Source organism: Sturnira hondurensis, unplaced genomic scaffold (assembly GCF_014824575.4).
Source record: "Sturnira hondurensis isolate 20B ecotype Veracruz unplaced genomic scaffold, ASM1482457v3 Scaffold0001509, whole genome shotgun sequence".
NCBI lineage: Eukaryota > Metazoa > Chordata > Mammalia > Chiroptera > Phyllostomidae > Sturnira > Sturnira hondurensis.
Genome location: NW_028074140.1, coordinates 8,964,277 through 8,985,924, shown reverse-complemented (window position 1 = coordinate 8,985,924; position 21,648 = coordinate 8,964,277). Strand labels below are relative to the sequence as shown.

The 21,648-nt window shown below is 34.0% G+C and overlaps 1 protein-coding gene across 7 annotated transcripts in view; it reads left to right on the top strand.

Annotated features, from left to right (window-relative positions):
- The window catches only part of DMXL1 (Dmx like 1), a 152,927-nt gene that overhangs the window by 69,029 nt on the left and 62,250 nt on the right, over positions 1-21,648 (top strand). For 4 of the 7 annotated variants that reach the window (XM_037029048.1, XM_037029061.1, XM_037029057.1 and 1 more), the window contains exons 20-29: positions 4,891-5,060; positions 5,783-5,880; positions 6,837-7,002; positions 7,978-8,239; positions 10,412-11,493; positions 11,963-12,154; positions 15,020-15,096; positions 17,545-17,672; positions 18,121-18,369; positions 18,722-18,835. In XM_037029048.1, coding sequence (XP_036884943.1) covers positions 4,891-5,060; positions 5,783-5,880; positions 6,837-7,002; positions 7,978-8,239; positions 10,412-11,493; positions 11,963-12,154; positions 15,020-15,096; positions 17,545-17,672; positions 18,121-18,369; positions 18,722-18,835 — 2,538 coding nt within the window. The remainder of the gene's footprint in view (positions 1-4,890; positions 5,061-5,782; positions 5,881-6,836; positions 7,003-7,977; positions 8,240-10,411; positions 11,494-11,962; positions 12,155-15,019; positions 15,097-17,544; positions 17,673-18,120; positions 18,370-18,721; positions 18,836-21,648) is intronic. The other 3 variants (XM_037029074.1, XM_037029073.1, XM_037029069.1) reach the window with 1 other exon arrangement.

The window sequence follows — 21,648 nt, the reverse complement described above, 5'->3', positions numbered from 1 at the left end:
ATCATACTTTAAAGGGCAGTGAGTGTTATTTCATTTCTCTTTAATTTGTTTTTTAGATTTTCTTTTTTCTTCCTTTTGACATTTATCTAAATTCAAATTGTACTCCTAAATTTGAATAACATTTTGTTACAGAAAAGACACATATTCAATTTTTACTTGTTTTACAAAAAAAGAGTACCCCCAAAACTACTGTTAACAGTAATGTATATTTTATTTATTTATTTTTTCTTTGTAGGTCTTTTTTATTTTTATTTTTATTTTTTTCCTGCTTTTTTTAAATACAGTTTTTTAATTTAATTCTTGTTCAAGTACAGGTTTCCGTCTTACATTCCCAACCCTGCCCGCCCCCCACCCCATATATTTTAAATATTAGTTTTATAACATCTTAGTTACTATTATATGAGGTCTGTGCGGAAAAAGTCCATCCGTTGTTAATATAACAAGAATGGTTTGTGCAACATGGATGAAACCAGGCAGCCAAGGAAAGTGGACTGTAATGCATGTGTGTGAACAATGACAACTTCACTGTACAGTCAGTGGTGGTGGTAGACACCATTGAGTGAGCATGTTTACTGTGTGGCTATCTCAAAAATGATTGTGTGAGTAGAACAATGAGTCTGCATCAAATTTTGCATTAAGCTTGAACATTTTTCTGAAGAAATTATTCAGATGATTTAGAAGCCCACAGCTCTGGGCGACTGATGCTTGGCAGCTCTGTCATGACAAGGCACCCACTCATGCATCAAGTCTCATGCAGAGTTTTTTGTTGAAACATCAAATCACCGAGGTGACTCAAACTCCCATACAGCCCATAGTTGGCGTCCTGTGACTTCTGGCTTTTCCCAAAACTAACATCACCTTTGAAAAGCAAGAAATTTCAGACCATTGGTCAGATTCAGGGAAATATAATGGGGCAGCTGATGGCAGTAAGGAGAATTGGGACCTGTGTGAGGTCCCAAGGTCCCTACTTTGCGAGGGACTGAGGCCTCATTGTCCTGTATATAATATTTCTTCTATCTTCAATAAATCTCTTTATTTTTCATATTACTTGGCTGGATACTTCCTGGACAAACCTTGTCTACTGATAGGACTTTTCTAATGACAGAAATACTTTATTCAAGTTTTAGATAACTTTAACAGGATATTTATTGGTTCAATGCCCAAGAAGAACAAGAGAGACCTGGCTTCTAACATAATTGGCTGTCAAAGTTTAAATGTTGTTATTAGAACTCTATAGGTTAGCCTCTGTTAATTGGTCTCTGTCTCTTGATCTCTCTTTTTCTTTCTGTGTTTCTCTTTGCTTTCTCCTCCTTTTTTTGAATTCAGCTTTGGAAATGTGAAGCTTAAAATTCTAAGTCAAATTCTTTATTTATGAAAAAATACTTAACTTAGTTTAGAGATAATAGGGTAATAGTCCATTCAAAGCATGGGTCTTTGTAAAAAATTCTGTTTCTTTATTTTTATAGACTTGTGTATAGTGAGAATTTCAAATTCTTTGGCACATATTAGGGTAAGAATTTCAATCTATATATGTCAAAGCCAAATCCTATAATTAATTATTTACTCTACCCATAGTAATACTAAACAAAATGTACTGCAAAGTGAAAATAGAAGCTGAGCAATAAACACCCCTTGTGGTGCCAATAATTTGAGAGAATTAATGATGTAAATGGTGCTATGTAAATATAAAAGTGCCTTCCTAATATATCATTACCCCTAATATATAGGGTGATGATAGTATGTGCCAGGTATTATTCTAAGTGCTTTAACAATATTATGTCTTTTAATCCTCACAACAGTGTAATAAGGTAGGTTTCATGATTATTCATATTTTGTAGATGAAAAAATTGGGGAATCAAGAGACAAATTTGCCCAGTTATATAATTAATTAGAGATAGACCTGGAGTTTAATGTAGGAAATTCTGATTCTAGAGTCTTCACAGTCTTCTTTTTTAATGTCAGATAAAATTTATTTATACTGTATGAGGAACTGATAAAAATATGAAGGATCAATGCTATTTTATGGACAGATAAAATGGCCAAAAGATATAAATAATGAAAAAATACAAGGAATAAAGGAATACTGGGGAACATTCTCTGTCTCACTAGTGATTAAGGAAGCTGAATTTAAAACAATAATGAGGTAACAGTTCATTCGTATCAAGAATAAAAGTGAGCTGGGTTGGGAGTATAAGACAGAAAACTGTGCTTGAACAATAATTAAATAAATCTTTAAAAAAAGACTAAAAGTGAGAAAAATCCAAAGTAAGCATAATAATTGGTAAACAGATACTTGAACATTGATTATAGTAATGAAAATTAGAAAAACCTTTTTGAAAAGCAACATGGGCATATATTTGTTAATCCCACTTGGAGAAGAAAAAAAAGCAAGATTTTTAAAACTTTTTTATATCTGTAGTATGTATTATGAAAAACTAGATATAAGTCAAGTGCCCCAAAGAGAGGGAATAATTCATTCTGAAAACATTGATATATACATATGGTGGCATATAAAATTGCTAATAAAAATATGGATTTATGAACAATATGGATTAATGGAAGAGGAAAACAAATTAAAATAGTATGAAAACTTTTTGATATGAATAAAAAAGTCATGAGTAATAGGTACAGAACAAAAATACTCAGCACAAAGGCATTTGCCATAAGCATTTTTCATCTTTTTATATTTTTATATTTGTATGTTTTATAAAAAGATTTCCATAATTTTATATTTGTATATATTTTCTAATATATTTTATTGATTATGCTATTACAGTTGTCCCATTTTCCCCCTTCACTCCCCTGCACCTTGCACAACCCTTCCACCCCCACTCTCCCACTTTAGTCCATGTGTCATACTTAAAAGTTCTTTGGCTTTTGCATTTACCATACAATTCTTACCCTCCCCATGTTTATTTTCTAACTACCGTCTATGCTACGTATTCTCTGTACCTTTTCCCCCTTTCTCCCCTTCCCACTCCCCTGTTGATAACCCTCCATGAGATCTCCATTTCTGTGATTCTGTTCCTGTTATAGTTGTTTGCTTAGTTTGTTTTTGTTGTTAGGTGTGGTTGTTAATACTTGTGAGTTTGCTGTCATTTTACTATACATGTTTTTTATCTTTTTCTTAGATAAGTCCCTTTAACAGTTCATATAATAAGGGCTTGGTGATGATGAACTCCTTCAACTTGACTTTGTCTGAGAAGCACTTTATCTGCCCTTCCAGTCTAAATGAAAGCTTTGCTGTATAGAGCAATATTGGATGTAGGTCCTTGCCTTTCATGACCTGGAATACTTCTTTCCAGCCCCTTCTTACTTATAAGGTCTTTTTGAGAAATCAGCTGACAGTCTGATGGGAACTCCTTTGTAGGTAGCTGTCTCCTTATCTCTTGCTGCTTTTAAGATTCTGTCCTTATCTTTAATCTTGGGTAATGTAATTATGATGTGCCTTGGTGAATTCCTCCTTGGGCCCAGATTCTTTAAGACTCTCTGAGCTTCCTGGACTTCCTGGAAGTCTATTTCCTTTACTGGATTGGGGAAGTTCTCCTTCATTATGTTTTCAAATAAGTTTTCAATTTCTTGCTGTTGTTCTTCTTCTTCTGGCACCCCTATAATTCAGATGTTGGAACATTTAAAGATGTCCTGGGGGTTCCTAAGCCTCTCCTCATTTTTTTGAATTCTTGTTTCTTCATTTTTTTTTCTGATTGGATGTTTCTTTCTTCCTTCTGGTCCACACTGTTGATTTGAGTCCCAGTTTCCTTCCCATCATTCTTGGTTTCCTGTACATTTTCCTTTATTTCACTTAGCATAGCCTTCATTTGGCCATGTAATTTGTGACCAAGTTCAACCAATTCTGTGAGCATCCTGATTAACCAGTGTTTTGAACTGTGTATCTGATAGGTTGGCTGCCCCTTCATCACTTAGTTGTATTTTATCAGGAGCTTTGATCTATTCTTTCATTTGGGCCATTTTTTTGTCTTGATGCACCTGTTACACGAATGAGAGGGTGCAGCCTTAGGTGTTCACCCTGGTGGGGTGACAGCACTGTGTTGTGGCGCTGTATGTGGGGCAGAGATCCCAGAGGGAACTATGGTGCTTGCTCCACTCTATGCCAGATTTCAGTCAATGCCCCTGCTTCCCACAAGGAAATTGGGCCCTTCTAGCACTGATTCCCAGATGGGTGGGCTTGTGTACATTCAAGGTCCTCTAAGAGAGGACCCTGTGGGTCTCTGCAATGAGCTCTCCTGTGAGGCTGGGAGTTTCTCCTGGCACCTCAACCCCTAGAGGTGTTTTCAGTCAGCGGCTTGAGACTTTACTTCCCCTCACTGGGACCCTGGGTTGCAAGGTCTGTCTCACTCCCCAGTTTTGCCTGGTTTATCTGTGGGCAAATGTCCACGAGCCTCACCCCTGCATAATCTGCTGCCTGGCTGGGTCCACAACCCGCAGCTTTGCCAAAAACTCTCTCATCCTGGCTGCCCCACTCTGCCCTTCCAACCGATCTGGATGAATGTGTCTACTTTAACTCCTTGGTTGTCAGACTTTCATACAGTTCAATTTTCTGTCAGTATTGGTTATTTTTTGTTTTTAAATTATTGTTGTCTTTCTTTTGGTTGTGCGAGTAGGCACAGTGTGTCTACCTACCCATCCGTCTTGGCTGGAAGTAAATATATTTGTATATTTTAATTATAGAAAATATACGCTCATTGTAGAGAATATTGACATGATAGAATTGTTTAGAACAAAAAAAATAAACCCTGTTCCCTGTAGCCTAACTACTTAATTATAACTTTTTTGCATTATATATAAAATTTAGACATTTTTATTGCAAATATAGAACTTTTATTTCTGATAGTCATTGTATAATCATGTTTATGTTTTACATTTCTTCAGGTCTGTCTACCAGTCACTTTGCCTGGGCATTTCACTCAGTAGCACAAGAAGAACTGTTGAACATGCTGCCAACAATGCAGAAAGATAGTCCCACTTGGTCTGAGCTGAGAGCTATGGGTGTGGGGTGGTGGGTCCGGAATACCCACATCTTACGCAAATGCATAGAAAAGGTAAGTATTTTACGTTGGTGTAAAAAATGTATTATATTTTGGATATTTCTTTAAATGGCCTCCTGTATTTCCTTTCTTTTTACCCTTTTTTTGCTGCAGTAAAATGATTTTAATAGTCTTTATATTTGAAAAAAAATTTATAATTATAGTTTTTCTTAGTTTTAAAAATTTTATTGATTTATTTTTAGAGATGGGAAAGGAAAGAGAACGCAAACATCAGTGTGTGGTTCCTTCCTGAGTGCCCCCTATTGGGGACCTGGCCTGCAACCCAGGCGTGTGCCCTGCATGAGAATTGAATTGCTGACCTTTTGGTTCACAGACCAGCAATCAATCCACTGAGCCACACCAGCCAGGGCATGTTAATATAATATTTTAAAATATATATTATAATTTTTACTGCTAGTTGGTATATTTACTTAGTAGTATATGTCTGATTTTTACAAAATAATACATATACATGTTTAGAAAAAATAAAACAGTACAGAAGAGCTTGTAATGAAAACTACAGTCCTGTTCTCACCTCTCTGTATCATTTGAGGCTACTACTGAAAATTACTTTTGTAATTATTAAATATATATATATATACACGTATTTATATGCATATTTTTAAAAGTCATTGAACATTTAAACAGATTCTGTATGCCAGTCTCATATGTGAGGAAAACTATTGTTTACTTGAAAATGATTTCTGTGAAATTTTGATGATGTTTTCTAATTATAGGTTGCCAAAGCTGCCTTTTATAGAAAGAACGATCCTTTAGATGCTGCCATTTTTTATCTTGCAATGAAAAAGAAAGCTGTGATTTGGGGATTATATAGGTAAGTGAGAAAACTTTACTTTAACATGAAAAACTTTTCATAAGGAGTAAATGTATGAAGTAAAGATTTGTTATTCTGGTTAGTGTGACTCATGTAGATTCTTACTTATTTTTGTATTTAAGGAGGGATTTCATAGGGAAGAAGCCCAGGCATTTTCCAGAGCAGAAGATTTTGATGAGGTCATTTTAGTTTGTTTTCTGGTTATATCAGTCCAGAAAAGTATTATTTTAAAAGCTTTTTGTGATACTCTGTAGAACAAAGAACTAAACCAGAAATTTGCATTTGAAGTGGTAAAAATGAATTGATGGAGTCTGGAATAGGCATCTACCCTGTGTCCCATAAGAGACCGGGGACCTCTCCTCCTGTGGACCGAGACACCATAATTGAGCTTGGGTCACTTCGAATTTTTCTTTTTCATTTGTCCCATGTAAGATTTAGCTAAGTCTTTGTTTTGGGATTCTTTTCAGAGGAATCTGTAGGAACAGCAACCTTTGGGGGAAAATTATGGTACCGGTCAGTTTTGTAAGAGACTAGAGCTTTTAGGATTGTTTTGAATCAGGGTAGATTCTTCAGATTTTGATTATCTAAGTGTCATCCTTAGGTGGCCAGTGGAGGTAAAGGTGATTGATGGGATTTAAATGGAGAAGTAGCACAGAAGTTAATACGGATTATATATTTCACTGAGTTTAAAAATAAACTCAGTGAAATAAACTTCTCATAGTGCTGCTAATACAGTTTTCGGAGTAGTTTGAAAGAATTTTTTCAGTAATCTCTGAAATATATATGAAAAACTAGATGTTTATCATAAATGTTCTTTGCTCAGACTAGAAGATGTTATAGTAACTTTTGAACTGTGAAATATATCTTTTGAGTCTTTTAAGTGGCTAACTTTATAAAATTGGTTCTGATATAGAAACATTGTGTTCCAAATTTTTAAAACTTTTTTTTCCTTATAGATCCCAAAAAGACACCAAGATGACACAGTTTTTTGGGCACAATTTTGAAGATGAGAGGTGGCGTAAAGCTGCTTTAAAGAATGCTTTTTCTTTGTTAGGCAAACAGAGATTTGAACATTCTGCAGCATTTTTTCTTTTAGCTGGTTGCCTCAGAGATGCAATTGAGGTAATGAACCTTTTTAAAAATAACATTTTTATCCTTAAGCTCTTTATCTAAGGCTTAAATTTTAATTTTTGTATTTCAACTTAAGTCTAGTGGAAATAGCACAAGGCTACCTACCTAGAATAATTGATAATATATAAAAATGACTTTTAAAATTTTGTTGGTAGAGATAAGTAGTTGATCTGACTCTTAAGAATATTCATGAATAGGTTTAAAAGACGTTTGTATCCTATCAAGTTCAGTGTATTTGAATGTATGTGTATTTTGTGCTTAGTTGAAGAACCTTAGCAAATTTTTAACTGATGATTTCTAAGTAAACCTTAAAAAATTATAAACATTTAAGATATAACATTTTTGTCTTAAATTGCCTTTTTGCTGAGAGTTTCAAGCCAACTTTTTTAAATTTGGAAACACTATAGTCTGCTGAGGTGGACGGGGAAGAATAAAAGTACAAGAATAAAATAAAATATATCACTTAAACTGATGCTATTAAGAATTATTCAGTATTTCCTCATTATGCCAATTACTTTTAAAAAATTTTATTTACTTATTTTTTAGGGAGAAAGGGGAAGTTAGGGGGAGAGAGAGAGGGAAGGAGAGAGAGAGAGGAAGTTTCGTGGCTCCACTTATCCATGCATTCATTAGTTGATTTTTGTATGTGCCCTGACCAAGGATTGAACCTGCAACCTTGGTGCATTGGGATGACACTCTAATGAACTGAGTTACCTACCCAGAGCCTAGGCTGGTTCTTCTTGCAAACATATTTAGTACTGGCGGATAGATTTATAAGTTATTAACACAAATGCTGTCAAGTTGACTTGCTAAAATAAGTAGTATGTTTTTTCTTATCATCCTTGTTCACTAGTTTCAATATTGATAAAGCCTTGTGTTCATCTAGTTATTAGTGAGTCAGTTGAGTTTCTCTTAAGTAAATAGTAATCCTTATTTATAAACAATATTTCTTTCTTTTTTTGGAAGGTGTGTCTTGAGAAACTAAATGACATTCAGTTGGCTCTTGTAATAGCAAGACTCTATGACTCTGAATTTGATAAATCTGCAACATATAAGTCTGTTTTACGTAAAAAAGTTTTGGGAATTGTTTCTCCTGTTAATGAACTCAATTCATTGAACATCAATTTGCATTATGATCCTTTTCTTCGGAGTATGGCCTATTGGATTTTGGAAGACTATAGTAGTGCTCTGGAAACACTAATAAAGCAGCCTATCAGAGAGGAGGATGGTAAGCTGCACTTTTAGGATGTTAATGATAAAGAGTTTCATTAGTATCTGCTGGATACAGAATATACTTGTGGGATACTAAGGGTAATACAAAGTAAGTTGAAGGCACAGTCTGAGATCTTATGTTTTAGTTGGGGACAAAGAATTATGCATTTCTTTTTGGTTGTTTTGGGGGTGTTTTTTCTATTTCAAAAAATAAATTGTTTGAAAATCAAGGACTTTGGGTTATTTTTGATTTTATGAAATTAATGTATTCAACATAAATAGAAAAACATTTAAGTACAAATGTTTTGAAGAAAATGTTGATATAAAGTGAGTTTATCTTAGGTGGAAGTTAGTATATTAATAAATGTTATAATTTTATAGTAAAAATGTATATTGTAAAGAAAGTTGACATACATGGCATGATTAAAAATCTCAAGCGAGGGACAACTGTAATAGAATAACAATAAAAAATAAAGACAAAGTGATATATTTTTACAAAAAAGAACTTAAGCTAACTAAATTCTTGATTGTCTTGTTCATGAGATGAGTGAAATAAAGATTTTTTAAATGTTCCCTTTGAGTCTACTTCTGCCGTTTGTTTTAGCAATCCTTTCTGCTAAAGCTTTTCTAGAGGTTAGTGTAAAATGGAATTAAAAATGATGGGACATGCTCTTCAAATATTTTTCCCTAGGTAGAATCAAACTGCATATGTATAATAGCTGGTATAATAGGTACCATATCATTTTGAGTACTAATTTGAAAAGACTCTAGTTCATAGTGTTTTTTTTTCAGATGATGTATTATAGACGTGTACACCTGAAAGCCACATATGCTCAATTTTATTGACCAATGTCACCCCAATAAACTCAATTAAAAACGAACCCAAATTTTTAAAAAAACCAGGAATGCTATTAACAATTATTTAATGAAAAGTCAAGATATTAAATTTAACGACTAATAAAATAAGATTAACAGTACCCCTGAACTACTCCAAAGACTCACCATAAGATGGCAATCATTTGAAATGGGACAGGGAGCTAGCCCAGATACTTACCAAAGTCAGGTCATTAGTTCATAGCTTTTTGAACAGCATCATTTAATTAGCAAGTATCATGTGTCTTGTTATAAGAAAACCATTATTTAGTTGTTCTGGTCTCCTAGCCATGTGATCTGTAGATTTCCAAACTGTTCTTTATATAATGAAGGGGAAAAATAAAAGGCCTTTTCCACTCTCTTATTTTATACCTACACATTTTATTTCAAAAATGAATTTTGGTTTGGGCTTAATACGTGATCACATACTATTAGAGCCAATTAAACCTTTATTCTAGAAGAAAACTACAAAAGGATATTAGTGGTGTGGACCAGGATGATAGGAGTAGAGGCCGAGAGAAGGAGTTCTGTTACAGTTGACTGGGTGGGACAGGATTGGATATAGACTGTAAAGGGAATAGGAATCAAAGATAATTCCTGGGTTTTTAGCTTAAGCAATGGATAAATGATCTATAGAAGACCGGAAACAGGTTTGGGGGAATGTTGCTTTTTAGATAGAGATATTTCTTCAATAATGTCAACTTCGAGCAGAGATCTAATTGAAATGAGCAAGTAATCAATGTAAATATCTGCATAAAGAGTACTTTAGGCCAAAGACTCCCTAAATAAAAAGGCCCTGAGGGTAGAGTATGTGCATGTAAATGGAAACGTAGTGTAGGCCTGTGGATATAGTAGTCTAGATTTACAGGGTGAACTTGGGACAAGTGACAGAGATATGCAAGTTATTAGCATATAATAATATTTAAAGCCATGGGACTGTGTGAGTTCACAGAATGAGCGTTGATAGAAAAGAAGTCAAGCATTGAACTCTAGGATACTCTGTATTCAAAGGTGGAGAAGATGAGGAAGATCTAGAAAAGCAGACTGAGAAGGACTGTCCAGGAAAGTAGGAGAAAAAGAACTAAGTGTATAAGTGAATGTTTCAAATTATCTTGGATTCTTACCTGAAAATATGTGAAGTCAGCATAACCTTTGTCTTTCTACTGTGTTAAAACACTTTGACTACAAGTGTGTTTGTGTCTATTCAGTGCACTGAGTATTAGTATGATCTGTTAACAAGATTTTGTCAAAAGATGGACCAGACAGATGACTCTTGAAAACTTTTTTTTCACTCATAAAATGTATTTACTTTCAGATCAAGGCATGCTGTCAGCCTGTAATCCTGCAGTTTTTAATTTCTACAATTATCTAAGAACACATCCTCTTTTGCTGAGACGTCATTTTGGATCATCTGATGCATTTTCCACACATGTGAGTTTAACAGGAAAACGTGGACTGGCAGGAACGATTAATTTAAGTGAAAGAAGATTATTTTTTACTACTGCCACTGCTCATTTAAAAGCTGGCTGCCCCATGTTGGCTTTGGAAGTATTGTCAAAGATACCAAAAGTTATCAGGAAAGCAAACCCTTTTTGTAGAACATCTAGTTTTCTGGACACTAGCAAAGAATGTTCTCCTACTTCTCCATTCAAATTGGATGCGAGGGAAGATAAGTCTTCTGCTATTGATTGGTCACAGTCACTCGTGAATGGTTTTGCATCTTCTTCAGAGGGGTCCTCAGAGAAGCAGTCAAACTCCACTCTTTCTTTTGACTGGAGCCAGCCCAGTGTTGTATTTCAGGATGACTCCTTAGAATTAAAATGGGACAGTGATAATGATGAAGAAAATGAGGCTCTCCCTATTTCAATGAGAGAACTAGGACCTTTAAAGGAAAAGATAGGTGAAACAAGTTCTAATTACACAGACTCTCTCAGCACACTTGATGAAAATGACATTTTAAGTCCGTCAGAAGATATAATTGCAGTTCAATTAAAATTTAGAGCATGTTTAAAGATTCTCACAGGAGAACTTCGTACTTTATCCACTGGCTATGAAATAGATGGTGGAAAATTGCGTTACCAGCTGTACCACTGGCTTGAAAAAGAGGTGATAGCTCTTCAAAAGATTTGTGAGTATTGTTCAGATGCTGAAGAATTGCAGTCTGCATTTGGTGCAAATGGAGATGAATTGGGAATAAATGAAGATGCTGAAGATTTGCTTCACCAAACAAAAGTGAAACAACTGAGAGAAAACTTTCAGGAAAAAAGACAGTGGCTTTTGAAATATCAGTCACTGTTGAGAATGTTTCTTAGTTACTGCATACTTCATGGATCCCATGGTGGGGGTCTTGCGTCCGTGAGAATGGAATTGATTTTGCTTTTACAAGAATCTCAGCAGGTATGTAACTTATATGATAGCCAGTCAAAATAGTACATTTATGAAAATGTTTTTGATAATTGGCTTTTAGTTTTTAAATACTAAAATTGTTTATTTTCTTCATTATGGTAGTTTTAAGGAATGCTCCTTTTTGTGTGGTACTTCGTATTTTAAATTTGTAGAGTGCGCATGTATTGCAGTTTAAGGACAGTTTTATATTAGACCCTATGATATACTGAATCCATACTTCATATTCTTCTATGAATGCCTTATGAGGTGATAAACTTCTTATGATAAGGGTATTGTTTCATCATTTTTTCAATGTAATTGCTGGAGTGTTGACCTCCTCAAGTCCCTTCTAACTATAAAAAGTTCGTTAGGTTTTTAACTTTTAGTTGCTTTGAAGTTTTTCGAAGAAACCCCTGAATTACATAAGTAATGGGTTGTATCTATAAATGGTTGGTTAACCTTTTTTTCCTTTTTTTTTAAGGAAACATCAGAACCAGTATTTCCTAGCCCTCTTCCAGAACAAACCTCAGTACCGCTCCTCTTTGCTTGTACTGCCAGTGCCAAAACAGTAGTTGCCAATCCGTTATTGCACCTTGGCAATCTAACACATGATATTCTGCATGCTGTGATAACCTTTGATTCACCACCCCATCCTGATATCCAGAGCAATAAAGTAAGTATACTTGGTTGCAGTCTTTTAATTTACCTGTATACTATGATAAAACTAAAAGATAAGTGCTGTGGTTCTTGAAAACAATCAGACTACACATAGTGATTATTAATATTTTGTAGGTTTATATTTATTTGATCAAAGAAAACTTCTGGTTTTAGGCCAGGCTTATCTTATGTTACTTATACCCAATAGAGTACTTCAGTTTTTAATCCAATGCTAATTATTAAGTCTTATTTAGCAATTTTATTAAGAGTAGTTAGTATATATGTAGATACTTGAGTAATTTCTTTAGCAGTACAGTTAGCCAAAAAGCTGATTGTTTTTTAGAGATAGAACCTTAATATTTTTATATAAAGTTACAAACATGTATGTAAAGTTTCTCTTTGTTAATATTAAAAATCACATATTTTCAGAATAATGTAGTGTTTTGTCCCAGTCATTCTTCTGGGCTAGGCAGTGATTCATGATTCCGGCTACAGCAGAGTCACCTGCAGTGCTTGTTAAATGTTTGGATTGTTTAATTCACTTCAGACTTATTGAATCAGTCTGTGAGAGCTTCAAGAATATGTATTTTTAAGAATTTCCTCAAGTGACTCGGATGTAAAACTAGCCATATAGTTATCTAAATAAGCCATATTATCTTCCTGTGCATCACTACTCCACTTTATGTACCTTTAATATCACATTTCATATTTCATCTTTACTCTGCAAACATAATGAAATCCTTTCAAGTATGGCCAATTTTGATTACTTTGTATCTGTCTCCCCCCGCCCCATAGTCTGTCATTTGTTTCTCTCCCACCTCACAGGCTGTGACATCACACCAGTTTGATTTTTTGCTTAGTCTAATGGTAGCCTCTTGCACAGTTTTACCCTCTTGTGAAACCTTCACCCTTATAATTTAATTTTACCACTTCTTTTTCTGTACTGTTCTGTAGTATAAATGTCCACATTGCATATTTTATAGTTACAAATTTCCTTCCTTCAGATTGAGCCAGTTTTGGCCAAACTCTGTTTCATGTTTAACTTTAATGATAAGCATGCCTCTTGTGTATCAGTTAGCTTTTGGTGCTTAAGAACCACCCTGAAATACTAGTAGTCTAAAACGCCATCATTTATTTTGCACATGATTTTGTGGGATGGCTCATCATTTCTTTTGGTTTGGGTCAGCTGGGCTGATGTCTGGATACTTTAATTTGCCTTTGGTCACCCGAAAGAATGACTGGATTCTAGATGATCTGGGACAACCTCACCGTGTTTCTGATGGCTGGCAGACTGTTTGCAGGGTTGGCAGAGAATCTGGGTCATAGGTGTCTCATCCTCCAACAAGCAAGCCTAGAGCATAGTTGGCGTTCTCTAGAGAAACAGAACCAGTAGGGGGTATGTGTGGGTGTGTGCGTGGGTATGTTTAAAGAGTTTTATTATAAGCAGTTGGCTCACATAATTATGGAGGCTGAGAAGTCCCAAGATCTGCAGTTGGCAAGATGCAGACCTGATCATGTAGTTCCAGTCCAAATCTGAAGTCCTGACAACTAGGATAGCTGGTAGTGTAAATTCCAGTTGAAGACTAGCAGGCTTGGGACCCGAGAAGAGTTCTAATTCAAAGGCAGGAAAGACCCGTGTCCCAGCTCACTGCAACCAGGCAGAGGTTCCTTCATGCATGACCTTTTTGTTCTGCTCAGGTCTTCAGTTGTTTGGATGAGACCTACTCACATCTGTTAGTGTTCCAATTCAATGTTAATCTCATCCAAAATCACCTTAACTGATGCATCCAGAATAATGTTTGACCAAATGTCTGGTCAAGGGCCAGTCAAGTTGACACATGAAATTAACAGTCACATCTAGGTTATTTCACATCATGGTTGCAGGAGTTTAAAAAGCAGCAAGAGTAGGATTTGCAAAGCCTTTTGAGGATCAAGTTCAGAATTTGCACATGACTTCTATTGTATTCTCTTGGTCAAAGCAAACTGTTACAAGGCCAGCCTGAATTTAGTCAGAAAGTGGGGAAATGACCTGATTGGAGAAGCTAGAAAATATTCTGATCATTTTTGCAAGCTTTCATACACGGTCTTTTCAGTTTTCATTTTAGTTCTCAGGTCCGCACTCAATCCACTGAGCTATACCAGCCAGGGCTGCTGTTTTCATTTTAGATGATGATATTTTTAATTTTAATTCATATTCTATGTCTTACTGATAATTGAAGTAGAAATAGTAATGAGATTTTAATCTATCATTTCTCATTTTTATGAACACAAAGGACTGTCATACTTCAAAATTAGATCAAGCGCCTAGTTTTTTAATAGTCTAGTCTACTTTCTTACCTAGGTCAAACTTCTCCTTCATTGTCAGATCTACTTCTGTTATTTAGAACCTCTTCCCCAATACAAATCTTTGCCTTTAATTGCTATCTTTCATACCTTCTTTCTCTAAAATTTTACTCCTTTAAAATTGTTTGTTTTTTGTAGTAACTAGAGTATGTGTTAGCATATTCTTTGATGACCTGTCCATAGATGAACTGCCTTTTATCAGGTTGTGCTTTTTTGTATTTGGTTGAGGAGGAAGCAGGTTGAACCTTTAAGGGTTTGCTTTTAATACATGGTTCATACACTTACTGAGTAGCTAAATATGTTTCCATTTGCTCCAGGAATAAATTGAGTAGCATGTATGTGTTTTATAATTTCTGCCAAAAGCCTCAGTATTTTTTATCTGTAGTGAGACCTCAGAAGGTAGGAAGGAGTATTAAGGGGGAAAAAATGAAATAGTTTAGAAGGGTAAATTGTTTTTTCATCATTTTTAAAATGCTGATTATATTAGATTTTGAAAAAAATTGCATTGTATACTTAAAGTAATTTTGTTTTTTTCCAGGTATATGTAATGCATACTTTAGCAGCCTCGCTTTCTGCTTGTATATATCAGTGCCTTTGTGGTAGTCATAACTACAGGTAAATATCTTTGTGAAATTTAAGAATGCTTGCAGTAAACTGATGAGGTTTCAGAATATTTATGCTCTTGCTTTGCAAAACTGTATACAGCAGTACATTTTTAATAATGCAAAAAGCATATATGGCTGCAATGTTGAATACTTTTATTCATCTTGAAATTTCAACCTGTGCCTTTAATGGCAAATGAATCTCAGGTAAACCTTTGTCATCATAACTTACTTAGCAACCCTTTATTGATCAGTGCCTAATGCACTGAGATAAGTTCTGCTTCCTTAAGATCAGTCTAGTTAGAAATACACGTGAACTAATAAATGATACATAACATGCCATAGTACTTAAATGATAAGTAGCATAGTATGATGGATAGTAAAAGGCTTTAGAAGCACAGAAGAGAGAGTAACTGACTTGGAACTGAAAAAAATTTTATAGAGAAGTTGATGACTTTTTTCTTGAGGTTTCAACTGTAATTCATTTAGGCTGTTAAAAAATATTTAACACTCTGGGGTCTTTCTGTGTCTTTCTTTAATTCTTTGAAATTCTCTGACTTTATTTCCTCAAATATTTTGTCTTCCTTCTATTTCCTTTCCTATTAGACAGATGTTAGAATGTGGCCCCTTGTATTTTTGTTTTACTTTTCCTCTCATATGTTCCTTATCTTCCTTTTTGCTTCATATCAGGAGAAATCCTAGCTTCCTTTTCTGGACACTAAATCATTCTTCAGTAATTTTCTATCGTTTATTAAGCCTATCTAAGTTTGTTTTAGAAATTCTCTTTTTCATTTTTCAGATCTCTGTTGATTTAATAGCCCAATTTTTTATGTAACTTACTCTCTTTATTTCTTGAGTAAAAAAAAAACCTATCTGAATATAAAGTGCTTTTCTTAATGTTCTGCTAAATCTGCTTCCTCAGGTGCAGATCTTTCACTGAATTTGTTGTCTCTTACATGATGTCGGCCTTCCTTGGTGTTGATTTTTTATTGTCTGTCTATCTTATGTGTTTGAATTTTTCCCACGAGTAGCCTAAGCTTACTAATCTGGTCGTATATTACTAAGTTTGCTTCAACTTGATTTCTTTTGACCCTGGTCCTTCAAGATTTTTTTTAATTTTAATTTTTATTTAATTCTTGTTCAAGTACAGTTTTCTGTCTTATATTCCCAGCCCTGCCCCCACCCCAGTGCTCCCCAAAGATTTCATTTTCTTGTTATTGAGTGTGACTTTACTTTCATCACCATATTTTTATCTCTCTTATCATATCTATTTACTGTAATGGGATTTTTTGTTCTTTCTCTTCCATCTTGAAAGTGGAAAAGTAAAGCAAGAGAAACTATTTACAGATGCATCAAAATGTATCACTAATAGGACTTGCCAATCAGAATAGGTCTAAACTATTAAATGTGCTGCATTTAATCATTATATTCCTTTACTTAACATATGATAATAGAAACTTCTGATCTGTTAAAAATATTATGTACCATTTTTGGTTATATTTCATAGTTTATGTAAAGCCACAAGTTACTTGTTCATTTACTTGTTTAGTTTTAGATTAAAGTACCATTTACTTAGAGGAGCTTACCCTGAATTCTCAAATTATGTGAAATGCTCCTGTCTTTTGCTTTCATGGCACTGTATGTATAGGTTTTGCCTTTAAAAACATCTTAAAAAATTATTTGTGTCTGATTTCCCCACCAAGCTATAAATTTCATGAGGCACACAAACCATATTTTTTATTACTTGCCTGGAACCTAGTGTATATACGTGATGGAGCCTGCCCTGATGTAGGGTAGTGTAGCCATGAAATACCAAATTAAACTTAAAATGATTTTGTTTTCAACCAGATAACCTAGCTTTAAGAGTGATATATAAGCTTGCTACTTGTGATCAGTAGTAATTCAGTTTACTCATTTGTACATATTCTGTGTCTTTCACTATGTAAGTATACTTAAAATCTATTACATGTGTTTTAGAAAATTTGTGTTTTTACATTTAAAGGACACTGCGTTTTAATATAGCATTAAATTATAGAGTATAACATAGATGTAATAGCAGTATAGCTAACAAACACAAATTTGTATTTAAGGTACCCTAGAAGTTAGATCTAAAACATGGAATATTATGCCATGGCTGGTGTGGCTCAGTGAGCACCTGCCCGTGAACTGAAAGGTTGCTGGTTTGATTCCCAGTCAGGGCACATGTCTGGGTTGCAGGCCAGGTCCCCAGTTGGTGTGGCAGAAGCAAGTGATCCATGTATCTCTTGTGCATCGATGTTTCCCTCCCTCTCTTTCTCCCCCACTCCCCGACCCTCTAAAAGTAAATAAATAAAATCTTAAATAAAACATGAATATTATGTGAAATTCATTTTAGATTATTACATACTATTATTGTTCTATTATATTATTACTATTATAAGTCATTATAGTTTATTATTATTTAATTGTTTTCTTCTCTTAGTTCATTTCAAACGAATCAGTTCACTGGAATGGTGTATCAGACAGTACTGCTTCCTCATCGACATTCTTTGAAAACAGGAAGCTTAGATGAAGCAATAACTCCCAATACATCACCAGCTCAGTGGCCAGGTATAAATAAATAATTTATATGTGTATGAGTTTTTCTTAACTTGAATTTAATCAGATGAGAAAAAGTAAGTTTGTTTGGGTTTTGCTCTATGATAATCATGTTAAATATTGTTAGAATTGATACCAGTTCAGTAGTCCTCTCCCATTACAAATTATGTAGCTACTTAACTTTAGTATTTTCTTCATTATTAAAATAATTCAAATGTTTTGTTATATCACTTCTTATATCTGTCAGATTTGAATTAGATTACAGATTTTCAGTGTTTCTCTAAATTGAACAAATAGCTCAAATGTCATACATTAACTATAATAACCTGTACTAGTCTATAAATCTAGAGAAGAAAATATTTTAATCCTGATGCAATAACGTTTTTTTAAGAATTAGAGAATATAGTTAGTTTCCTGCTCGTTTATTGTCAATGGTATCTGTGTTTGTTGTTGGTTCTAGGAATAACTTCTCTAATTCGACTTTTGAATTCTTCTGGAGAGGAAGCCCAGTCAGGGCTTACAATTTTGCTCTGTGAGATTCTGACAGCAGTGTATCTCAGTCTTTTCATCCATGGCTTGGCAACACATTCTAGTAATGAACTGTTTCGGATTGTGGCACATCCTCTAAATGAAAAAATGTGGTCTGCTGTGTTTGGTGGAGGTGCGCATGTTTCCAGCAAAGAACAGACACTCACAAAATCATTACCTGGTTAGTTTTTAATCTGTTTTATCTTCTTTTTGAAAAACAAACAAACACTGAGTCTTCATTTATTTATCTGAGTGGTAACTTTGTCAAATGTAATTATATTTTAATTTATTCTTAGGAAAATCTTGATACAGACCATTTTCTTAACTTCTAAACAAATAGTTTTATGGTGAAAATGCAGTATAAAGTTTCTGGTGCAGTTTCAAACTTTAAGATACACATGTACCAATAATTAGAACTATCATTTGTAGTTTTCTTTAATCTTTCACTTTTGAGATTTTTATTTGTTGAAATGTGCTGTGACATTGTTTTCTTTTCTATCCCAAATACAGATTCTCTCTTCTTTCTTTGGCAGGAAGGCACTTTGCTATGCCTACCCCCCACCAAATAGTGGTATTCTCCATGGAATGTGTGAGCTTTTCCAAAGCTCTTTCAACCTTCAGTTCTTATAGCCCTCCCAGTCTTGCAGGCAAGATACTAGCTTTAGAAATAGGCTTTTACAGTTGAGCTTGCTTTGTGTTGATTTGGAGGGGTTGGGGTACAGTGGGCCAGTTTTGCTTTGTTTGGCACTTGTTATAGAAAATTGACAATTTATTTTAAGCAAGCCATAGTTTTGATTTAAAACAATGATTAGCATTTAGAAAATTATCTCCACATTTTATTCTTCTTTTAAATTGTTTACTATGATGTTTCCTGTCCCTTAGATTTTAATATATTTTTAATCTGTTGAAATAAAGACGTGTCACTGCTGATCAGGGCATATCAAACTATGGCTTGAAATGACTGGAAAAAAATTTCAAATGAGGCTGCTTCATATTTTGCATATTATGATTCTGGTCATTAGGGGTTTTGGATTTCTAAGTGTTCATAATTCCATGAAATGTAAATATTTTAAACAATTTTATCCCCTTTTCTAAATGCCCTAATACTGAAAATATATGTGTTTATTAAAGATTAAAACACCAAGCTTTCTTAACCTGAAAAGAATCTTTATTATACTTTCTGCCTTTCTTTTGAGCTTTTAAAAAATTATTTATTAGCTCATAAGTGATAATCTTGCTTTTAAAATTATTAAAATATTCTAATTTTCATAACATTTCTTTTCTAATTTTTTTTGAGATTTTATTTATTTATCTTTAGAGAGGAAGGGAAGGAGAGAAGGAGAGAACTATCAATGTATGGTTGCCTCTCATGAGTCCTCTGCTGGGAACTGGCCTGCAACCCAGGCATGTGCCCTGACTGGGAATCAAACTGCGATCCTCTGGTTCTCAGGCCCGCGCTCAGTCCACTGAGCTACACCAGCCAGGGCTCTTTTCTAATTTTTTAAGAGTAATTTTCTATGCTTTATTTTTCATCTGGATAAAAAAGGAAATGACTAACTTCGAAGTCTAGCAGAATGAAATTTATAGCTCTATTAAGATTAGTATTAAATAGTTGCTAAATTAACTTTGCTCTGTTTTTAATGTGTTCTAAGAATAGCATTTGTTAAAACTGATCTTATTAATGTGAAATGTTAAAAAGGGATAAATTCTTATTATGGAATATTCACATACCCCTAAGAATTAAAAATACATTCTTAATGGCTAGTCAGTAGGTCTCATTCCAACCATTTTTGCTGAGCATAGATACGTAAAGAACCTGACTCAAAGTTCAGGTTGTCCTTTGTTTAATCACTCAGACTTAGTTGTTTCTAGACAGAAATACTATTATATAAATCATCTTCAAGTATGTTCTATTAAATATACTATCATAATCCTTATCCCATCAATTTTTGAATCCTAAATAAAGTGACCAAAAAATTATCTGCACCTATATGTTTTAACCTTTCGGATTGGAACATGGTGGCCAAGTAATACACAGTATTTAAAATGTGGTTCACTTAGTGGTTGAGCTGGTTGTAGGGATATTTAAGTTATTTGATGCTCATCTGTTTTTAAGAACCCAGAAACTATTCTGAATACAAACAATAACTAAAGGAGCATTTACAGAAAACATGAATTATATGATTCATCAATTTGCGAATCAGAAAGTAGGCGTACACTCACTGAATCATGAAGCCAAAGGTCTGATAGTTGCAAAGCTGATCTAGCTTGTGAAAGAGCAGGTAGAAAGAGGGAGAAGGAGAAGGAGGAAGGAAGGGAGAAGGAGAGAGGGAGGAGGAAGAGGAGAGAGAAACAGAAACAGAGAAAAAGAAACAGGAAAAAAAGAGGAAGAAGTGAAGACAGTAGCTAGTGAAGGCAGTTAGATTAGGAGCAGCAGTCCTGTGAAGCAGATCCACTGACAGTTGGAGAGAGAAAAGCTGAGGACAGAAAGTCAACCAAGGCAAGAAACAAGGTTAGGAGTGGCTTTCGAGATCAGGCAGAGTTCTGAAATCTTCACTTCTTGAAAGCAATGTTATGTTCTGAAAGCTTACCAACTAAAGTAGTACAACTGTCTAATAAATTTTAGGTTGTAAATAAACAACCTTCGTGTTTGAATTACTGCTAAACATAACTGTAACGTCCCAAGAATCTATTGCAAATGTATTCAGTATATGTTGTTGATCAAGGGTGTAAAATATAATGTTTTAGAAAAGTTGATCTGAATGTAGCCAACATTAATACATATGTTTTTATAACTGTTACTACTTAAATTTAGCCAAAGGAAAACTGACTAGTCTAGAGTATTTCATTTTTCCAACAACCTAATCAGTATCAAAGTATTGTACATTAAAGATGAAATACTTACATGGAACCCCTGAAAATCTTTTAGAAAGTATTGTCATAAACATAGTACTTTGAGAGGAATTTAAAAGTCACTGTTTCCTTGTTCTGGTATAAATTCTCATTTTAATTTTCTTTAAAATAATGGTATAATGAACTAAATTATGTCTCTCTATACATGTTTATTTTATAGTCAATGTACTAATTCTTTTAGCAACATAAAATTTAACTATGACTTAAGGATTGTGATGTAAGAAAATGATAGATGCTTTTTATTAGATGTTGGCTTGGCATGTCAGAATTTTTAACAAATGTGTTAATGTACATAAATCATTAATTTTTAATTTAATTTGCATTGTGAACTCTCCACTGAATGTAAATGAAGGATTTATTATTTTCTAGTTAATTAAAACTTTAGTGCAGGCAAACATTCATGGAGTTCTGAATTATTTTATTATTATGATTAATTTTTAAAATCAACTAAGCAATAAGAATTTTCCAAAAAGTACCTTTTCTCTGTTAACAGTTAGAAATCCATGCTTTTGCTTTTTGCTGCATATTACATTGCAAATTAAACTAT